Raw genomic sequence first — 20,995 nt, 5'->3', positions numbered from 1 at the left:
ATGTTCCCAGACACTGTATTGGGATCCTCTGGGGAGAAAAAAGCACTTTTAATAGGATGTGCTGGTGCCCTAAAGGGGTGTAGAACAGAGGTCATGACTATGGGGAAGAGGAGAAGATGCCTGGGATGATGTATCTGGATCAGGAAGATAGACATTGTGAAATGCACGGGCGTGTCGTCAAGTGGGAATTTTTCCGACAGCAAACAATTCAAGTAACAGACCATTTTCGCACCAGCTGAGCTTGATCTATGGGAACTACTCAGGAGCATGGCAAGAAGCTGCAAACGTGTTCTTCTACCTCTCTCTCCCCAGAAGCTTTCACAAGGAAGCTGGGAGAAATTTTTTGTCAGTCCTATTTTCCACTGTGGTTTATGTCTCTCCTTTCTGAGTCCCTTTTATAAAAAAAGGTAGAAACTAATGTATGAGTACTAAGTCCTAGACACAAGTCCCACTGGCTTCATTTAACCCTAGAGCTACCCTGTGAGATCTTTGTCATTCCTGTTTCACACATGAGGAAACTCTGAGATTCGATAACTTGCCCCAGTTGCACAGTTAGAAATGGAACTGGAGCCAGCTAAAGCCAGCGTAGACACCAAAACCCATTGCTTTTCCCTCTCCAGCAAGCAGCTTCCAAGAAAGACACTCCAGATCATTTGAGAAGCCATCTGATCTGACTTCTGGGACAACGTACTATCCAGCCACTGAGGCTGTCTCCCAGTCCCAGGTTTTATTGAGAGGGACTTGGAGAGCATCCAATCCATCCCACAAGGTAGTTCTAGTGTCTGTCACTATGTGACTCAGCAAGTCGCGGCTCTCTGAGCCCCAATTTCCTCATCCCTAAAATATGAGTTGGGCTAGATCAGTGGCTCTCAAACCTGGTTGATGTCAGGACCCCTTTACACGCTTAAAAATTATTGAGGACCCGAAGAGCTTTTGTTTATGTGAGTTATGTCTATTATTATTTACCATTTTAAAAATTAAACTTCGGAATAACAGTTTCCCAAAACAAAAGGAAATGCAGCGAGATGAGTGGAATTGTTTGACAATTTTGTAAATCTCTCTAATGTCCTACAGCTTAAGACAGCTGGATTCTCATATCTGCTTCTACATTTAATCTGTTCCGTATCACATGTGATGTAGTCTCTGGAAAACTCCACTGTACTCTTGTGAGAGAAGGAGAATGAAGAAGGCAAATAACGTCTTACTGGTACCATGGAAATAGCTTTGTCTCCACTTCCCCTGCAGGGGCTTCCAGAGGTCCTGACCACCCCCTTTTTAAAAAAAAAAAAAAATTATTTATTTATTTTTGGCTGCGTTGGGTCTTCGTTGCTGTGTGCAGGCTTCTCACTGCGGTGGCTTCTCTTGTTGCGGAGCACGGGCTCTAGGTGCACAGGCTCAGTACTTGTGGCATGCGGGCTCAGTAGTTATGGCTCGCAGGCTCTAGAGCGCAGGCTCAGTAGTTGTGGCACACGGGTTTAGTTACTCCGCAGCATATGGGATCTTGCAGGACCAGGGCTCGAACCCGTGTCCCCTGCATTGGCAGGTGGATTCTTAACCACTGCGCCACCAGGGAAGCCCCCTGACCACCCTTTGAGGATTGTTTCCTCTAGCACTCAGAATCACCTGGGGGGGTCCTGATAAAATGCACATCTGGCCTATCCCAGACCTGTGGTATCAGAATTTGTATTTAATAAGCCTCCTTGCACACTGGAGTTTGGGGACACCGGGCTGGGAGAGCTCCAAGATTCCTGCCAGCCTGGTTCATCCAAAGCTACCGAGTGACCTGTTTCGGTAGAGTTGGGATTAAGGCCCAGGTCTCAGTGCAGGGCTCGCGGTGGCAGTCAGCACCTGCTCTCTGGCTTGCCTGGCTTATCGGTTCACATCTCCCTATTCACTTTCCCATTCAGGGAAGTGCTGAGGGCAGCTGGGCACCTCGCTTACAGCTTTAAAATAAATATTAGGCTTGCTTACAGCTATACATTTCTGCACACAGCAGAAGCAAGAAGAAGTGAAGGACGGAACCCATGGGGCAGGGACCTCCCTTGCCCACAGGAGGAAGTTCTGTGCTAAGCTTGGCCCCCCCTGGGTATCTGTGCAGTGAGTCATCCACAGCTCATGAGTGTCGGGCCAGGCAATGGGAGCATAAAAAAGAAAAGAAAAACTATACCCTCAGGAGTGTAAGGTCTGGCTGGTGCAAAACAGGCAAATGTGGAAGCAATGCAAGGAAAAGAACAAATTGCATAAAGAATGTCTCTAGTGGAGAAACCCTAATGTAGAATACTTACATACTAGATAAAGTGGACTGTACTAGATATCGCTTTTAAATTTCAGAGTAAGATTCCACAATTGCACTTTAAAAATATTGTGATTTAATTAACACACACAAAAACGCAAAAAACCCGGCTATAGTGGGGCATTTGCTTACACGGAAGCTATAACAGTATCTGTTAAAACCTATGTTACAAAGTAACCTGTGCAATTGGTGCGATGGAAATAGCCTTGGCCTTGAATCGGTCACAACTGGGCCACTAACTAGCCGTTAACTAGCTGCAGTGACTCTAGTAATGTAACATCTGTTGAGCACTTACTATGTGCAAGGCACTGTTAGGTGACATGAAGCGTTCACAGAAAGCAAAAACCCTAAAACGCACCGGAGGAGCTAAGCCTTGTTCACAAGCATCTGCACCGGAGGCGGCAGGGTTCAGGGCTGAGAGTTAAGATGCCTCGTGCACTGTGGACCGTGCACGTGGGAGATGCGTATTTCATGCCCTGGACCGCCATTCACCAGCACGTCGCCTCTAGTTCCTCAGCTGTACGGGAAGGGGTTCAGTGACACGACCTCCAAAGCCTGGCCCCATCGCACCCCTGCAAGGACATTCCCCGCCTGCTCTCTCTGCGCCTGTTTGTCCACCTGCAAAAAGGTCTCCCACACAAGGTCATGGTGAGGAGCAACATTTCCTGGCACCCATCACACGTGCCCACGGACAAGAATACACCTCGGACCCTGCCCGGGTGGGGCAATTTCACGCGTCAACCCCAGAGTGCACCGCAGCGACGGGAGGAAGACGTGATGGACCCTTGGACAACAGGCGTCCAAGTGCCCGCTACACTAGAAAGCGCGGCCCGACGTGAGCCACCACCCTTCCGCCCCGAGCCGCGGAGCAGAGCCCAGGCCCTCAGGGTCCTTTGGCCCGAGCCAGAGCCCGGCCCCCTCCGCCTTTCCCCGCGTCCCGCGCCTGCGCCACGCCCCCGCGCTCTTTGGGGAGATGGCATCGATGTGCTCGGCGCTCTCCTGAGCCAGCCCTAGAAGTGGGCGGGTCCATTTGCCTCAGGTGGTCTAACAGGCGCCGGGGCGGACCAATGGCGTGGCTACGTGGCTCCGCCCCTTCCTTGCGATTGGCCGACGCTGGAAAGCCGCGGCCTGGGCCTCGGGAGGCGAGCCGGAGAGGGATTCAGTCCCGGTCGTCCGCGTCGCGCGTTCGCTGATCGCCGGCTCTCTTCGGTCCAGCCTGCTTTGCCGCCGCCGCCGCCATGGCCCAGTGAGTGGCCGCCCGTGGGCGGCCGGGGAATTTTCCGAGGGCCGACGCGGAGGCCGGAGTCGCCCCAGACGTCTCCTCGCCCCGGGGGTCGCCTGAGCCCGGCCTCCTGGCGCCCGGAGCCCCGGACCCCGAGCCAGCCCCGCGGCCTCGCCTTTCCTCGGACCCAGCCCCTCTGCCCCTCGCGGCGGCGCAGGCGGATCCGGTTCCAAGGAAGGGCGGGAGGGGAAGGGACAGGCGTGGCCGCGGGAAGCCCGGGCCGCTGGACGGCCCGGCTGTGGGAGTCGGGAGGCCTGGGACGAGTCGTCAGCAGCTCGGCTAGAGTGCAGAAGAGGCTTCGTGCCGTGGACCCCCTCCTGCGGGCATGTTTGGTTGGCCCAGGGGAACATGAGGACCCGTGAAGTGGCAGAGCGGGGTGGCCCGCCTGGAGTTTCACGGAAAGCTGCAAGCCCGGGATCTAAAGCGCAAACGGGAGGAGGGGGTTAGAGGAAAGTTAAGACGAGTTATCAATCACAGCAAAAGCTAGAAAGCTCTGGGTCCCTGACTTGGAATGAATTAAATGCAACTGACAGTTTCCTTTGTTCCTTTTGCCGTCTTTCAGAGCTGACATTGCCCTGATTGGACTGGCTGTCATGGGCCAGAACTTAATTTTGAACATGAACGACCACGGCTTTGTGGTAAGTTAGGAGGGGCACACTCTTCCCTTAGGGGTTCTTGTTGCCTTAGTCTGAGTGCTGGTGACCGTTCCGATTCCGAAGATCCCATATAAGCTAGAACATGGTTCTCTTTATATGTGCTTTGTTGCTGCTTAGGACATTTTTGCAAGAGATCGAGAAGCACCACTTTACATGTGGGTGTGGGAGGGGCAGCTCCACAATTCTCTGAGGAAGAAGAGTCCTGCTAAATGTATCTGCAGGTTCTGTTAGTTCTGCAGCCTTGAATAAACCTGTTGGTATCCTAAGGAGGAGAAATCTCGCTGGGAGAATAGATTTCTGACTTTATTGCCTAATGGGATCTGGTGAGACGTTCGGGTGTGAATACTAAACTGGCTTAGATACAAGGATTATCAGTGACAGAAGATAACAGTCTGGAACTAGCTTGTTCCCAGATTTGAGTCCTAACCAAATAGCGACAGACTCTATCTAGCCTGATAAGTTTTGGGCAGTTGACATTTGCCTATATTCAGTTCTGTGCCTTTTCAGCCTATTAAAATTAACTTTACGGTGATCAGTCAGCACTTGGGTGGGGAAAAGGTAGAATCAGGGTCCTACCTCCCCAAAACCTTGGGCTGCATAGAAATTCCCTTGTCACTTGGTCCTCAGTCTGAAGGTCTTGTGTGTCCCAGATCTCCTGATCAGGCCTTTTGTCCTTCTAGGTCTGTGCTTTTAATAGGACGGTCTCCAAAGTTGATGATTTCTTGGCCAATGAGGCGAAGGGCACCAAGGTGGTTGGTGCGCACTCCTTGGAGGAGATGGTCTCCAAGCTGAAGAAGCCTCGGCGGATCATTCTGCTTGTGAAGGCTGGTCAGGCCGTCGATGATTTCATTAAAAAATTGGTGAGGCCAGCTCTCTCCCCGCTGCTACTCGTGTGACAGAACGTCCCTCGTTCCCTTCCTTTAGCTATTTCACTTTTTTTTTTTTTTTTGTCCGCGTCGGGTCTTAGTTGCGGCACGCAGGGTCTTCCGTTCTGGCGCGCAGGCTATAGAGCGTGCAGGCTTAGTTGCCTTGCGGTATGTGGGATCTTAGCTCTCCAACCAGGGATCGAACCCGCATCCCCTGCATTGGAAGGCGGATTCTTAACCACTGGACCCCCAGGGAAGTCCCTCACTTCTTTTTGCTTAAGAAATTTTGTCCCTTTTCAATTTCTAGATATGATCTGCTCAGTTCTGACAAAATGTTGCTTAAAAGTCTCAGTGTTGGTTAACTTGACTGGCACCAATTAAGTAACAACATACCCTCAAGTGGTAATAATTCTTAGTATATAAAATTGTGAGGACAACAAGAGACACGTCCATAAGAATTCATTATCAACCAGAAGAGAAACAGTAGTAATCTCAGTGAGCTCTATCTTTGATATTCAAAAAAAAAACTTATAGTTTTGATTGTGTATTATGAATGTTTAGTGCTAGTCACTATTAAACCTTACTGTCCAAATTTAGAAATAGAGTTCATCTTTCTCAGTATTCCTATAAAGCAACAATTCTCAAATTGTTGTATCATTTAATATAAATGACAAGAGATCCCCTTAGGGAGTCCTAGCAAATGTATCTTTTTTTGGAAGAAGAAAGTAGGCACCTGGGTGGTGCTGGCCGTGCTGTGGCAGGTGTCTGCCTCAGTGCAGTTCTGGTCTCTGATCATCAGCTGAGGGGGCGTTTGCGTCACGGAGGTGCTGATCTTGGCTCTTTGGCGCATTGTAGTCTGACCCCTTATTTAGGCTTTCCGCCACCTCAGGGCCAGGGGATAGTGGACCCATTTGTTCGTGGTCACCGCCATCTGTACTGTCCCCAACTTGTTCTCACCGGAGGCCTGATGGCCACTCCCCCACTGGGGTGTCTGCGGGAGAGGAGGGGCCGAAGGGACAGCTGCCTTTTCCCCAGGGAGCGTGCCCGGCAGCTTCTGGTCAAAGCGCTGTTGCTGTAAGCTTCTGGGGGGACGCCTCTAGGGCCCCTTTCCTCAACATACCTCTGGGGGAAGATCACACTGTATTAACCAGGAGGATTGCCCTCACCATCAGTAAACGGAGACAACCTCATTGCCAGTGCCCTGCAGCCTTGGGGTGCTTTTCCCTCAGGAAAAAAAAAATGCAGATGGGTGAAGGAGAATCAGTGGGAATAATTTATTTATTGGGTTGGCCAACACGTTCGGTTTTAAGTAAAAATAAAAGACATTTTTTATCTTCACCAAGAACTTTATTGAACAACATATTCTTTAATCGAAAGAACTTTTTGGCCAATCCCATAGATACTCAAAAACAGTTCTACAGTATCAGCTCTGAAAAAACCAAGGCATTAGCCATTTGGAAGAAATGTTTTGTTGTGAGAAGTGTTGTAACAATAAACAAAGGAAAGGGATGAACATTCCTTTCCCAGAGGAGTAATGTTACCAGTGGGGTTGTTTGTACAGGGAGAGGAATTTGTAACCAGTATGCTACCGTTAAAAAAAAAAAAAAAAAAAGACCTAGAAAGGAAGAACGTTGCGATAAAGGACACACCAGACTTTTTGTGTAGTAAGATGCCAAGCTGCCTATGGTCAGCTACAGACAGAATGGACTGAAAAATGGTAGAGTACTCTTCAGCATAGGACAATATTAAGTAATGTTACCTGGAGCCTTGTTGGGGGAGATTGAATAATGAATACAGTAATAGAGCCAGCCTGATTGGTGTGGCGTAGGAAGATACTTTTGTTCAAGGCCTGGTCTCTTGCTGCCATCTCCAAGTGGTGGTGATCAAATTGTTTATTCATACACAAAACCATTTGATATTTACTGGACCCCTACTCTGTTCTAGGCAGAGATTTTATAGGTCTTTTAGAGCTAATCCAATCTGGGAATAAAAATCAGGCAGGTGGTACACATTGGAAACACAATTTTCCAAGTAGGTTTTGTTTGTTGTAAAAATCTTAGTTAAAAAGAATTATTTCGGTTGTGGAGAGTTCTGACTGTGTTTGCTAGCCCTGAACTTTTAAATAAGGTCTAGCTCTAGCCCCAGAGAGGATTGTTGAAGATTAAATAATATATGTATACTTTCAGACAGGGTTTATTTGGGATAAATTCTTGTTTGCTTTAATTGGTCAAGGTATGTTTATTTTTGTCTTTCATTTTTTTGGTCCGCCTTAATGCTGGTGTCTGGTTACAGGTACCCTTGTTGGACACTGGTGACATCATCATTGATGGAGGAAATTCTGAATATAGGGATACCACGGTAAGCATTCTTCAGTCCACATTCTTCCAGGTTTTGAGAACATTCTAGAAAAAAGTACCAGCATTGCACATGTGACAGAAGAGTAGACGTCTTTCTGTGGTGCTCTTTTGGGATTGGCCATCAAGACATACCTGATGGATGAGGTTCTCATTGGTCACACACATAACTCAAAAGAATGACTGCTGCTTAGATACGGCAGGCTGGGCGTTTATGCTTAATCTTCCCTTCCTGTCCCGCCACTCCGTGATACATCAGTGTGCAACGTGGGTGAGCCCCGCTGTGCTGATGGTCTCGTGTGCTGGGAGAAGTCCCTGTATCATCTACGTGTCAAATAGTCATAAGTCATGCTTGTATTAAACCAACTCTTCATTGAGTCTTACTGTACAAGGTCTTTTCCTGTAAAATGAGAATGTATGTTTAGCTTTATTATTTCCCTTTGAGGACAGGGTAGCCATCTTAAACTTCCATGGATTTTTTTTTTTTAATTCCCAAACAGAGGGGATTAGTAAGTCAGAAAGGGGATTAAATTTCTTGAATGACCAGGTTATTCGTGGATCCTTGGGTCATTTAAGTCAATTGTGGGATCTCCATACCTGTCTTATACCTCTTCTCATTCAGTGGGAGAAACTGATTTTAGGGAAGCATGACGAAATTCTTTTTCTCTCATGTAGAGACGGTGTCAAGACCTCAAGGCCAAGGGAATCTTGTTTGTGGGGAGCGGAGTTAGTGGTGGAGAGGACGGGGCCCGGTATGGCCCATCACTTATGCCAGGAGGGAACAAAGAGGCTTGGTGAGTACCAAAGGCACCACCCTTGCGTCGGCACAGGGAGCCTGAACCTTGAGAACGGGTGAGATGTGAGCAGTTCTGCCACCCGATCTCCTCTGTGCAGTCAGTGTTGGAGATGGGAGATGCTGGAAATATTTATGTATACATTTTGTGGCTTTGACGTAACGCGTGTGCCTGTTCCTCCTTTCCTTTTTTCTTCTGTTATTTCCTCTCGTACCAATAATGGAAGTTCTAAATAGGCTTCAAGGGTTTAGAGGCTTTAACGAGGCAGCTCAGATAACGTCCTGTGCACTGTCTGGACTTAGGAGCAAGGTCTGCCTCTTCAGCCCATATGTGGTGTATTTAACCATTGTGAGTAACGGCAAAATCAGACAGGGCCTCTTTTGTCCCAGGGAATGAGGTGGAAAATTTTTATTTGACTCGGGGAAAAAACGAATTTTACACTGCTCACTGTGCTGTGTATAAGAGGAAAGGTTGGCCGCAGAAGGGGGGATGCTTTGGTGGTGATGTAGCAGGAGGGCTGTATAAGGCATAGGCTGGGGGTGATGAGCGGGATAGAGGATTAAAATGAAAAGATGCAAGTAATTAATTATACATAATGTAGACTGCACCGCTGCTGAGACTGCAGGAAGAGAGAAAGCCAGAAAGAGGATGGTAGAGAGATGGAGCAGAGGAGAAAGAAATAGAAAAGGAAGGATCCTTGTGAGGGAGACGTGGGAAGGTAACGCGCTTTTCCGAGTGAGTTTGGTTTCCGATTATTCTAGACTTACGTTAGGCATTAAAGTAAGGAGTGATCAAACCTAATCCCCAAAGGTGAGGGGTTGACTGGGGAAGATTAGTCTTTTAATTACCTCCCTAATGATTAAGTCTGGGGATTCTCTTCAGTATGTTAAAGTCTAGAAATAGAGGCCTTCCTGCTTCTCAAAAACTTAAAAATATTTATTTTGGGGTACCGCTAAGTGGGCTGTTACAAATGTAGACAATACACATGAAAAAGTCTGATATACAGAGGTGCTCTAGTTCTCATTAATACATTTTCTCACACTGACCTGTTAGAAGCAGAAATGGTACTTTTATCTGAAATAGTCAAAGTTCAGGGAAGCTCTAAAAGCTTAAGATGTAGCTACCCTAGCCCCCTCCTCCTGAGCATTCACTTTGCAGCCCTGTGAGGTTTTGTGTCTTTACCAAAACCCTTTTGTGAAGAAGGCTTTATTGGTCAAAAGTGAGGAGAACAGTAGGGAACGGCGTCAGGAGTTACTCTGTACTCCTAGGGGAGGCGTGGAAGGAATGAAGAACAGTTGCTTTTTCTCTGGATGATAAGGAATGTAGCTCTTGGAAATGTTGCATGGTTCTGTCTGTCCAGAATCCTGCTGTGCTTGATAACATACATCCAGACTAACAGAAGCAGTCGCTACAGGAACGGCTTGGAATCACAGCTTCTTCTGATAGTGCAATAGAAATTTCTTCTGGGGCTTTGCTGACCCTCTTACCCAGCCTTTTTGTCTCCTGTCTCAAATCAGATCGTCTGCAGCCTCTGACTGATTTACCTTGCGGACTTAGCTTATTCATTACTTTTTTGTGGGCACTTCCACCGCCCGCTAGAAAGGAAACAGTTGGGGGGCGGGGGGGAGTCCTTGAGAATTTCGTGGAGACCCAGGCCTCCCCTTGTCAGCAGCTGAACCACCCACTTCCTTCCTACAGGCCCCACATCAAGGCCATCTTCCAGGGCATCGCTGCAAAAGTGGGGACTGGAGAACCCTGCTGTGACTGGGTACGTTGTGGGCCCCCCTGAAGCCAGTTGGCGCCACGGGCATCGACATGACCAGGTGCAGAGCAAGGATCACCGTGGTCCCAGCGGTTTGCTTTGTGACATAAGCTCCTCAATGTTTACGTCGCTAGCACAGCCGATGCCGAAAATGCGTCAATTGTACATGTCCTTGTGTCTCAATTGGAGGTTGATATTAAAAGCAGCCCTTCTCAATTCATCTAAAATATGGATTCCTTAAAAAAGGAACAGGAAGGATGAGATGAAGTAAGATTTTTTTCTCCATGTTACTTCATGGCTAAAGAAAGAATGTCAAGGGAGTTGCCTGGTGGTCCAGTGGTTAGGACTCTGCACTCCTACCGCCGTGGCCTCAGTTCAATCCCTGCTTGAGGAACTAAGGTCCCGCAAGCCGCATGGCGTGGCCAAAAAAAACAAAAAGAAAAGAAAGAAAGAATGTCAAGGGGGTGGGGGAAGAAAAAAAAAAAAGAGAGAATGTCAGAATCAAAAGTGGAGTTTGCTCCCTTGGGTAGGTATTGTGTGCTTAGAACAGAGTGAGCTGCAGCTCTTCGCCCTCACTGAATGTGAAGGAGGCCGAGGCACATTCTTTCCCTTCCTATATTTTGTGTTGCTGGTAAAATAAATTTTATCCCTTGTTACAGCCTCAGTCCATCCCATGGATGAAAAAAAAACACTAGGCAGGGGAGACCTGAGTTGTCGTTCTGGCTCTCCATTGACTAGCGGTGTGACATTAGGCAAGTCATTTTCTTCCATGGGCTTCAGTTTTCTCATCTGTCAAATATGGGGGTTGGACTGGATGACCTCCAAGTTCTCTTTAGCTCCTGATCCCCTTGCATTTTACTCTATGTGCCATTTTTATGATGTTAGTTTTGTTTTATATGAGATAAAAGGTAGAGAAGAAATGAGGACTTGGGCCCACGGGGGATGAGGGGAGGCCTCCCCCCGGGCCTGACAGTGCCTGGTGACTAAGCCGCTCCTCACGTTTTAACCAGTGGTCACTGAGTTCAGTCAGAACCTGCTTAGCATTGAGAGACGCTGGTGCTGTGATTTAGAAGACTGAGTAATTTTCTCACTAGTGTGAAGGATTGGGAAGGGAGCTTTTGTTCCTTGACAATACATTGCTATGGTTAAAAAAAAAAAAAAAAGTACAGTGACAGTAACTTCTTTTTAGATACATTTAGGACATAATCATGAGGAAAATAACAGTACTTGCCTGTGTATCTTGATCAACTCCTGTTGACTTTCCATAACCCCAAGCCTTACTCTTAGGTTACTGAAAAGAAAAAACTGGTATAGATACTAAAAGCAGGCACCCCTTAGCTCAGTTTTGAAGTTACAGGAAGGAAGGGGTGAAGCAAGGTATTATTGGTCATGTTACTTCATGGCCAAAGAAAGTGTCAAAATCAGAATGGGGGGACTTCCTTGGTGGCACAGTGGTTAAGAATCCACCTGCCAATGCAGGGGACACGGGTACAAGCCCTGGTCCGGGAAGATCCCACATGCCGCGGAGCAACTAAGCCCGTGCGCCACAGCTACTGAGCCTGCGCTCTAGAGCCCACGAGCCACAACTACTGAGCCCGCGTGCCACAACTACTGAAGCCTGTGCACCTAGAGCCCGTGCTCCACAACAAGAGAAGCCACCGCAATGAGAAGCCCGCGCACCGCAACGAAGAGTAGCCCCCGCTCGCCGCAACTAGAGAAAGCCCGCGCCCAGCAACGAGGACCCAACGCAGCCAAAATAAATTTAAAAAAAAAAATCAGAAAGGGTAGGCCAGCCATGGAAACATAGACGGAGGAAGTCTCTGTGTCAGGGTGGCAGTGTGACAGCGTCCACCCCAGCAGTGCTGCCAGCGCTGGCCCACCGGCAGGCATATCCCTGTCGTGGTGACGGGAGTGTCTGACTGCAGAGCTCTCCTTGTTCTGACTCCTTGCCCTCCAACCAGTTTTCAGATAATCTGGCTTCCCAAGTAGCTTGTCCACAGGGACAGAATGTGTTGATCAGACTAACACTTGTAACCATTAAGGTACATAGTTAAATTTCTCATCATAAATTCACAGGCTGGTATTGTGATTTTATACATCTTGCCAGCTTTATTAGAAATGAGTACCTTGTCAGCTGTGGGACCGACCCTGGCAAGAACACGTTTCTGGGCTTACAAGGTTGAGGGCAGACCTTGCATCTGAGGTCATTTATCTCTCGGTGGCCGTTACAACTACAGTACATTTATGTATTGTTTAAAGTACAAGTGATTTAATTAGCCAGCTTCTTTTCACCCGTGGTTGCTAGAAAAATAACTTCAGGAAAAAGAAGACTCCTTTTACTTGTGGGAATGGGCTGGGGAGTGGGGAGTTACTTTTAATAACAATGAGAAAGAATGGAAAATGTAGGCTAAAGACCTGTGGGTACTTAACAGTGAATTTGGGGATTTTGAAAAACCTTTAAAGGAATGAATTTGGAGTTAGTTTACAATAGCATCGTGCTGGATTGAGGCTTGTGTTGGGTTGTTATATGATGATTCTTCTTTTGAAAATACTATAAATATTTGTTCGTATTTGTTATTTTTTGTATGGGGAGGGAGCCTTGCCAAAGAACTGGATGTGGGCTTCTCTGGTGTATTTCCTGGCTCCCTGACGGCCTCTCGGCGCTTGTGGCTCTAACAGGTGGGGGACGAGGGGGCAGGACACTTTGTGAAGATGGTGCACAACGGGATAGAGTACGGAGACATGCAGCTCATCTGCGAGGCCTACCACCTGATGAAAGACGTCCTGGGCATGGAGCACAAGGAGATGGCAGAGGTGAGTCCCGGGCCCTGGGTGGGGAGCGCTGCTCAGGTGAGAAGGCTTTGTTGGTGACGGTAAGTCCTTCCTCATTCTTTTTCCCTTGGTCATTCTGGTGGCCTGGATGGACTCAGCCTAATCTAAGGGAAGCTCTCAGTAACAGGACCATAAAATCTGATAGCCAGTCACTAAGCCAGAAGTTCCCAGAGACTCTTGGTGTAATCGTCTCTCCCACTCAGGGACCCTGACTGTGTGTCAGGCCTGTGTCACTTAACCGCCTGGTCTCGTTTGATCCTCCGATGGTCCCACGTGGGAGGTGCCGCAGAAGCTCGCTTTTCTGATCCAGGTGGGACTGGCTGTTAGACAGCTGTTCAAAAAAGGTTGTCAGAGTTGGGAAACATAAGCATTTCCCCAAACATTTTATTCTGAAAATGTTCAAACATACAACAAAATTGAAAGAATTTGACAGTGATCACTTACATACACACAACCTAGATTCTACCATTAACATTTTACTCTGCTTACTTTGTGGAATATCTGTCCATCCCTCTATCAGTTTTATCTTTTTTAAAAAATACACTTCAAAGTAAACTGCAGACATTTGTACTGTTTTCTCTAAATACTTCAGCATCATTAACTAGGCAAACATTTATTTTAACTGAAAATATAGGAAGGTACGTTCAATCACCCATCGTTTCATGGAGAGCCAGGTCCTTTTTCTTTTAAGTGTGGCTCTGCTGATTAGCATTCTAATCAACTTTCTTATCATCTAGAATTTGTAGTTTCAGTTATTTCAAGTGGAACGTGATTTAAAGACACTTGCACACAGTGCAGAATCCTTCCAGATGTTTTACATTCTTTTCCCTCCTAATTTTAAAATTTGTGTTGGGAATTCCCTGGTGGTCCAGTGGTTAGGACTCTGCACTCTCACTGCCAAGGGCCTGGGTTCAACCCCTGGTTGGGGAACTAAGATCCCACAAGCCATGTGGTGTGGCCAAAAAAAAAACAAAAAATTGTGTCATCCCCACTTATTTTGTTTCACTAACTTGCCTTTATTGTTCTTTCCAAAACAGTTTGACTTAGTTTTCATAGAAACATTGCTTTTCTTTTTGTGTTCATATTTAATTGGTTTACATAATATGAGTGCCAGGCACTGTTGTATGTTGGGGATATATTAGTGGGAAAAACAAAGTCCCTGCCCTCATGGACCTTGGAAAGACAGTAATGACTGAATATATAAAACTTGTTCGTGATCACTATTATAAAGAAAAGTAAACGGGAGGAAGAGGCTGCTCTAGATCGAGTGATCAAGGAAAGTGACTGTACGAAAACCCAAGTGAGGTGAGGGGACACCTGGCTCTGAGGAAAGCACTGGCCTGGTGACCAGAAAACAGCATGACCAGGTTGAAATCAGAAGCAGCCGACTCTTGGTTAGCATAACACTCAGCTGGTGGTAGAAGCGTTCGGGTGTCCTGCACAGGAGCCTGGTAGCCTCAGGTGTTGGGCAGATTGTGAGCGTCGGTCAATATTTACATGGGAAAGGGATGAATCCGTTAAGGGAGCATCTCCGGTATAATCCTAGGTTCTCCCACATTGTTTTCTTTCACATCCTGCACACAGGCCTTTGAGGAATGGAATAAGACAGAGCTGGACTCATTCCTGATTGAGATCACAGCCAGTATTCTCAGGTTCCAAGATACTGACGGCAAACACCTGCTGCCAAAGATCAGGGACAGCGCGGGGCAGAAGGGCACCGGGAAGTGGACCGCCATCTCTGCCCTGGAGTACGGCGTCCCCGTCACCCTCATCGGTAACGCTCAGCTTTGGATTGAACCTTTTCATCTCACTGTTTTGACCCTGATGTCCTTCAGGCAACTGAGAGTTACCAGATCTCTCAGAGAATCTGTTCAACCCTAGTCGGCTTTCCGAGTGCGGTCTGCTCTTTCTGCACTTGAATAAGTTGACAGTGTGAGAGAGGCTGAAGCTGCTTTTGAGTCTCTTCTTTATAATCCTTCTGTCAGTCATGAGAAAACTCATTTCTTCTTTGAGAGAAATTCAAAAGTTACTACCTGTCTTATCCAGTTTGACTTTGGGGATCGGTTTAACATTAGTGATCAAATTATAGTCAATGACCTAAGATCTTTCTAATAGGGAAGCTAACTGTAATGGAATTTTTCATACAAAAGTTCACAGTATAATAAAAGTTTAGGTACTCAACATTTATTACTATTTTGCTGAGGTTTTTTCCTCAGATATTTGAGGAATAAAATATTACCTAAGCATTTCCAGTCCTTTAATATTCTTTTCCTAAATTCCTTCCCCTTCTTCTTTTAGAAGAAAACTACTGTCCTGAAGTGAGTGTATATCCTTCCCATCCATGTTTTTTATCTTGTCTTAATGAGCTAAGCATCAAACTCAAAAAGTTGTAGAGAGAAGGAAATAATCAAAAGCAGAAATAAAACAAAAACAATAAGGGGATTAACGAAACTACATGATGGTTCTTTAAGAATAAAATAGATACATTCTGTCAAGATTGGAAAAGGAGAATGAAGGGAGGCTCCTGGTCTGCTTAATGAAGGCTGATCTTTGCTCCTGGCAGAATGGTTCCCCCTGTAGTAATAAAACAAGTTTTCTTGTTGGCTCTTCCAGACATAGGTTGCCTTTCCCTCCCTAGTCTCCTCCCGCATTTGGTTTCCTGTTAATTATGCCTGATTCTGTTTACAGCTGACTGGGTAGTTGCAGGCACAGTTAAGGAGGGAAGCAGTTTGCTTAGTCCAGCTCTGCAGAGAAGGAAGCTGACTGCTTTTTAGCTAATCTGAGTGCTACCCTGGGCGGGGGCCCAAGGGCGCAATAACTGGGAGCAGTTTATTCATCACTGCCTCAAAAGGAGTCCTACTCTCTTGTTTCAGAGACTTTGTAGCCTACCTAAGTCACATCTCACTTTCTTCCTGCACGTCAGTTATTCTAACTCCAGTGTCCACCCTGCCCCGTCTAAAGCTGATGGCAGGCAGGCTTCCTCCCTGGCTACGTGCCATTCTTGTTTGTTGAACTAATGGGGAAGTGAGTCTTCCAGCTAATCTTTAGGTAACCCCCCCCCCCCGAGGGTTACGCCACACTCACCTCTTCCTGCCTTTTGTCTTGTGAAGCTTCCGCCCAGGAATGCTAAGTCATCATGTGTGTGCAGTGCAGGAGCCCAGAGGGCCAGGCAAGGACAAGGGCAGGGAGACACCTGCTCTCAAGTTTATGGCCAGAACCCTTTCCTCAGAAATAAAGTCCTCTGTTAGTCCCAAAGGTTTTACTTCATTTTGTCTGTTGGGGGAAAAAATGGTTAATTTATTCTAATTATATAAAGTGTCAATTGGGCAAGCATTTGTAAGTGATAATTTTTAAGATACTAATATCTTAATATTAAAATACCATATTGGGGACTTCCCTGGTGGTCCAGTGGTTAAGAATCCACCTTCCACTGCAGGGGCCGCGGGTCCGATCCCTGGTCGGGGCACTAAGATTGCACATGCCGCACAGCACAGCCCCCCCCCCAAAAAAAAAACATTGAAATATTTTTTATTCAAATGAAGTAAAATTGTGAAACTGTAATGGTGACCATGGACATAGCAAAAACTAAACTGTAAGAATTAGAAAATGGAGTTTTTTGAAGGGTGAAGTCTCAGTGTACTCGTTGTTTCAAAGGGATGAGTATTAGTGCTTCAAAAGAAAATAAATGAAGTCTTTGGTGACCATTTATAAAGTCCTCGCAAATGAAACTGAAATTTTACTGGTGGACCAACACTGAGTAATTCTTAACAATAGTGGTTTTGCTCTTCGTTTTTTCCCCTTAAAATTCCCCTTTGAAGTTGATGGTGATCTTTGAGGTTGAATACGTGTCTTTATGTTGGAAGACTGACTTGGAGTTTTCATTTTCAAATTAACCGTTAGAGCTTTTTATGAAAGTTCTTTCTGATCCAGGTTAACCTTTGTGGCGGAAGGCTGAGACTTCCAGCTCGTGGGGAAACTGGAACTCGTGCTCCCTTGCTCTTCTCCCTCGTCCTCTCTGGCTCGTGTGTGCTCCTCCTCGGGTTCTGCGTGTGAGTTGTGGTGACTTGTTATCTCCCCCTTCCCCCCACGTAGGAGAAGCGGTCTTTGCTCGATGCTTATCATCTCTGAAGGACGAGAGGATTCAAGCCAGCCAAAAGCTGAAGGGGCCTCAAAAGGTCCAGTTTGAAGGAGATAAGAAATCATTCCTGGAGGACATTCGAAAGGTGGGGTGCCGCCCCGCAGTGGCAGCGGGGGTTGGGACTGGTGGGGAAAACACCCCGAGGCCACGGGGAGGACATGGGGTCAGTCCAGCCTTGCCTGTTGATCTGATTTGCAGCCTTTGCTAAACCGTGTCCTCGTTAGAGCTGCACTGCGGGGCGGCGGGGGGCGGGGGGGTTGTGGATTAGGCAGCCGTGGGCCAGCCGCAGCTCTGATGAGTCTTTGTGCCCTCCTTTAGGCCCTCTATGCTTCCAAGATCATCTCTTATGCTCAGGGCTTTATGCTGCTAAGACAGGCAGCCACTGAATTTGGCTGGACCCTCAACTATGGCGGCATTGCCCTGATGTGGAGGGGGGGCTGCATCATCAGGAGGTGAGTGGTCGGGGGGCGTGCCGCGTGCCGCGCGGGAGCGCCGCGGTCTTCGGGCGCGCGGGGACGGCTTCCCTGGAACTGCTGCAGTGAGTCCTCCCGCTGGGACGCTGGCGACCAGGCAGGTTTAGGGGTCACATCTCACTTTCTTCCTGCACGTCGGTTATTCTAACTCCAGTGTCCACCCTGCCCCGTCTAAAGTAGTTCTGTGAGCACGGTTGTGCCCTCGGCCCTCACCTCTCGGGACCTGGGCTGTCTATTCACGGCACATACAGCGAGCTGGTGGGGATGGGGGGACCTCGCGAGGGTATCTGTCAGCTTCCCACTTACTTCCCCTGCTTTCTGCCAGGCATTCAGCCTGCTAGTTAAGATTTATTGATTGTTTTCCCTCTTGATTATTTCAGTGTATTCCTAGGAAAGATAAAAGATGCGTTTGATCGAAACCCAGGACTTCAGAACCTACTACTAGATGACTTCTTTAAGTCAGCTGTGGAAAACTGCCAGGTATGTAGCCCAGAGTTGGGTGGTACAGGAATTCTGTCTCAGTGGGTTTTGCTCTGGGGGCGTCTGCTTTTTCATTTATGTATGAAAACCTGTTGTCTTTTCTGTGAGCTAATCACTAGTCTTTGGCTTTGCTTTTTTGCTCAGGACTCCTGGCGGCGGGCAGTCAGTACTGGTGTCCAGACAGGCATTCCCATGCCCTGCTTCACCACTGCTCTTTCCTTCTACGATGGATACAGACACGAGATGCTGCCGGCCAACCTAATCCAGGTGAGCTTTTGGAATAGGTGGTGGACATTAACCTGGGTGGTACCTAGGGGCATGTGCCTGCGTCTGTCCTATAACCAAACCATTTCTTGTTTTCTAGGCTCAGCGCGATTACTTTGGGGCTCACACCTATGAACTCTTGGCCAAGCCGGGACAGTTTATCCACACCAACTGGACAGGCCACGGTGGCAGCGTGTCCTCGTCTTCATACAACGCCTGATCAGATTCTGTTACGTGCCACGACTCCACAGACCGGTACATTCCACTTGCCACACAGCACTGCTTACATGGCCCTTTGCCCTACTTTCTGCTCAGATCTTTGAAAATAAAGTGTCGTAAGAGACTCCTGAAGAGTCAACCCGAGTTTATTTGTAAAGTAGCTCTGTGAGAACCATCACGCCCTCTGCCCTCGCCTCTTGGGATGGAGCAGAAATTGAGCGTGTGCGCGACCTCGAGAGCCAGCTCCCTGAGGCAGTGTTTCCCGCGTGTCCCCCGTGGGTTAGGGAGACAGAGCTCTTCTCACATAGGTGGGAAAGGTTTTTGTGGAATTTGATCAAACTGGAGCCTTTGTATCATGCAGCTGAATTCCCTTTTCCCTTTATTTAATAAAAATTAAAAAAAAAAGAAAAATCATATCTATGCTGCTTCTCCAGATTCTTAAATATTCTCACCTTATCCACACTGAACCACATCCTCATTGGCAGAATGATGTGCACCCGGTTTCATTACATTTGAATTAGTTTATTTCCTTCCTTTATTTAGCCTTGTTAAATATTTTCCTCTTTGTTTTCTTTAAAAAAAAAAAAAGAAAGAAAGAAAAGACCTCAATAATAGTACCAGGAACAGCAGAGTTAGGTAATGATTAACTCTGGAGGGAAGGGCGGGGAGAGGTAGTCAAGGGGTGGGTGTACAGGCTTATGACTGGACAAATTATTTAATCTATCTGGCCTCAGTCTTCTCATTTGTAAAATGGGGATAATCATCATGCCTGCCTCCTTAAGGCTATTTTGAAGATTCACCTAGTAAAAACAGACCAACACTTGACATATAATAAGCACCTACATAAGTGGTAATTATTATTATTACCACTTCGGGGTGTGCCTGTCCCTGAAGCAGTGGCGTTTCTGAGAGTTAGAAACCAAATGTTACTTCTCAGCATTCACTGGTGAATTCACTTTGCAAACCAGCCCTCAAAAAGTTCCTGGCGGGGCTCCTCTGTGTGCTCAAGTGTGTATGTTAAGACAGACAGATCTTAACTGAATACACTACCACCATAACCCCTTCACCACCACCCTGCCAGCGGGTGGATCTTGGGAAAAAAAGGCAGATTCTGAGTCAGCAGGTCTGGGGTGGGGCCCCACATTCTGTATGTCTAACGAGCAACCAGGTGGGGCCATTATGGCACAGTCAGGGCAAAATAAACGGAAGCTCCTTTATCGCTAAAAGAATATAACCGTCCTTTGCCTAGGTCCTTGACAGGGAGGGTTTTTGTACTATATGTGATTTCATGCCTTTGGAATTTTACATCCCATGACTTATTTGAAAAATTAATGTCTGCCACATAGTGAATACTATTTAAGGTTGACTATTACCTACTTCCTGCTGAAGGTGAGGTGGTCGAACAATTCTGAAAGTGGACAGAGGTGGCCACGGACGGGTTCTGCCCCCAGCCAGGTCCTTTCCAGCCTAACTGCCACAGGGACAGTCTGGTGGCCATTCCAGCAAAGGGCCTCCCTTGGCAGAGACTGTGGGCCTATTATCTTTCTGCTTTCTTTCTGCTTCATTTGAGACACAGCAGAGTTAAGACGTATGGATCAGGCAAGGGAGCAGACAGGACCTCTCAGCAGAGGCTTTAGGCAGGGGATATACAGGTGTTACATTTCTTTGAGGCAGATGTGGAGCCATCTTTTTAGGAGGGGTAGAGAGACCGTCAGGATGTAGATACTATGTTTAGTATGTATGTTAGCACCGACATGTTCGCTGTTTAGTAATAGATATGCTGTTCCAGTAACAAACCACCCCAAACTCAGTGGTGTGATATAACCACCATTTTTATCATTCTCCTAATTCTGAGGGCCAGGAAGTTGGAAGGGTACAGGAGCGACAGCTTGTCTCTGTTCCACAATGTCTTGGAGCCTCAGCTAAGAAGACTTGAAAGCTGGGGGTGATTCCATGGCTGGGATCACTTGGAGGTGTCTGTCTCCTTCATTCATTGGGCGGTTGATGCTGGCTGGGACCTCAGCTAGGGCTACCAGCTGGAAAGGTGCACAGCGGCCTCACCACGTGGCCTTAGCCTAGGCAGACTTCTTACTTGGTGGCCCAGGGCTCCAAAGGGGAGTGTTCCAGCTAACAAAATGGATACCACATTGCCTTTTAAGACCTAGCCATGGATGTGACACAGCATTATTTCAGCCACATTATATCAGTTATAAGTGAGTCATAAGCCCTCTAAATTCAAGGGAAGGAGTATTAGGCTTTACCTCTTGATGGCAGAGTGGCAAAGTTCTAGAAGAGCATGTGTGTCAGGAGATTTTTTTTTTTTTTTTCCAAATATAATCTGCCAATACGCTTCCCTGGAAAAGGACAATTTGTTACATGGGGAAGTTGGGAACTCTGGCCCTATTTGGGGGTTTTCCTGAGGGCCTCATACAGTATTTATGGAATATATAAGAATATAATAATAGCTAACAGAGTGTGTGCCAGGCACTGTCTTTTGTTTTTTTAATTATTTTCTTTATTTTTTTCTTTTTTGGCTGCGTTGGGTCTTTGTTGCTTGCTGCGCGCGGGCTTTTCTCTAGTTG

At 47.0% G+C, this 20,995-nt stretch overlaps 1 protein-coding gene across 1 annotated transcript; it reads left to right on the top strand.

The window, feature by feature from the left end:
• The first annotated feature begins 3,382 nt into the window (after positions 1-3,382).
• PGD (phosphogluconate dehydrogenase) lies at positions 3,383-18,540 on the top strand. The gene is made up of 13 exons (XM_082461284.1): positions 3,383-3,539; positions 4,138-4,213; positions 4,912-5,091; positions 7,390-7,455; positions 8,127-8,245; positions 9,944-10,013; positions 12,687-12,821; positions 14,424-14,613; positions 16,932-17,062; positions 17,296-17,429; positions 17,831-17,930; positions 18,075-18,197; positions 18,295-18,540. Exons 1-13 carry the CDS (start codon positions 3,532-3,534, stop codon positions 18,412-18,414), a joined length of 1,452 nt encoding a protein of 483 aa, XP_082317410.1. The 5' UTR covers positions 3,383-3,531; the 3' UTR covers positions 18,415-18,540.
• Positions 18,541-20,995: the final 2,455 nt, after the last annotated feature.

Source organism: Balaenoptera physalus (genome assembly GCF_965194825.1).
Source record: "Balaenoptera physalus genome assembly, chromosome: 1".
Lineage (NCBI taxonomy): Eukaryota > Metazoa > Chordata > Mammalia > Artiodactyla > Balaenopteridae > Balaenoptera > Balaenoptera physalus.
Note: the sequence above shows the minus strand (reverse complement) of the source record. Positions and strands in the feature narration are given on the sequence as shown.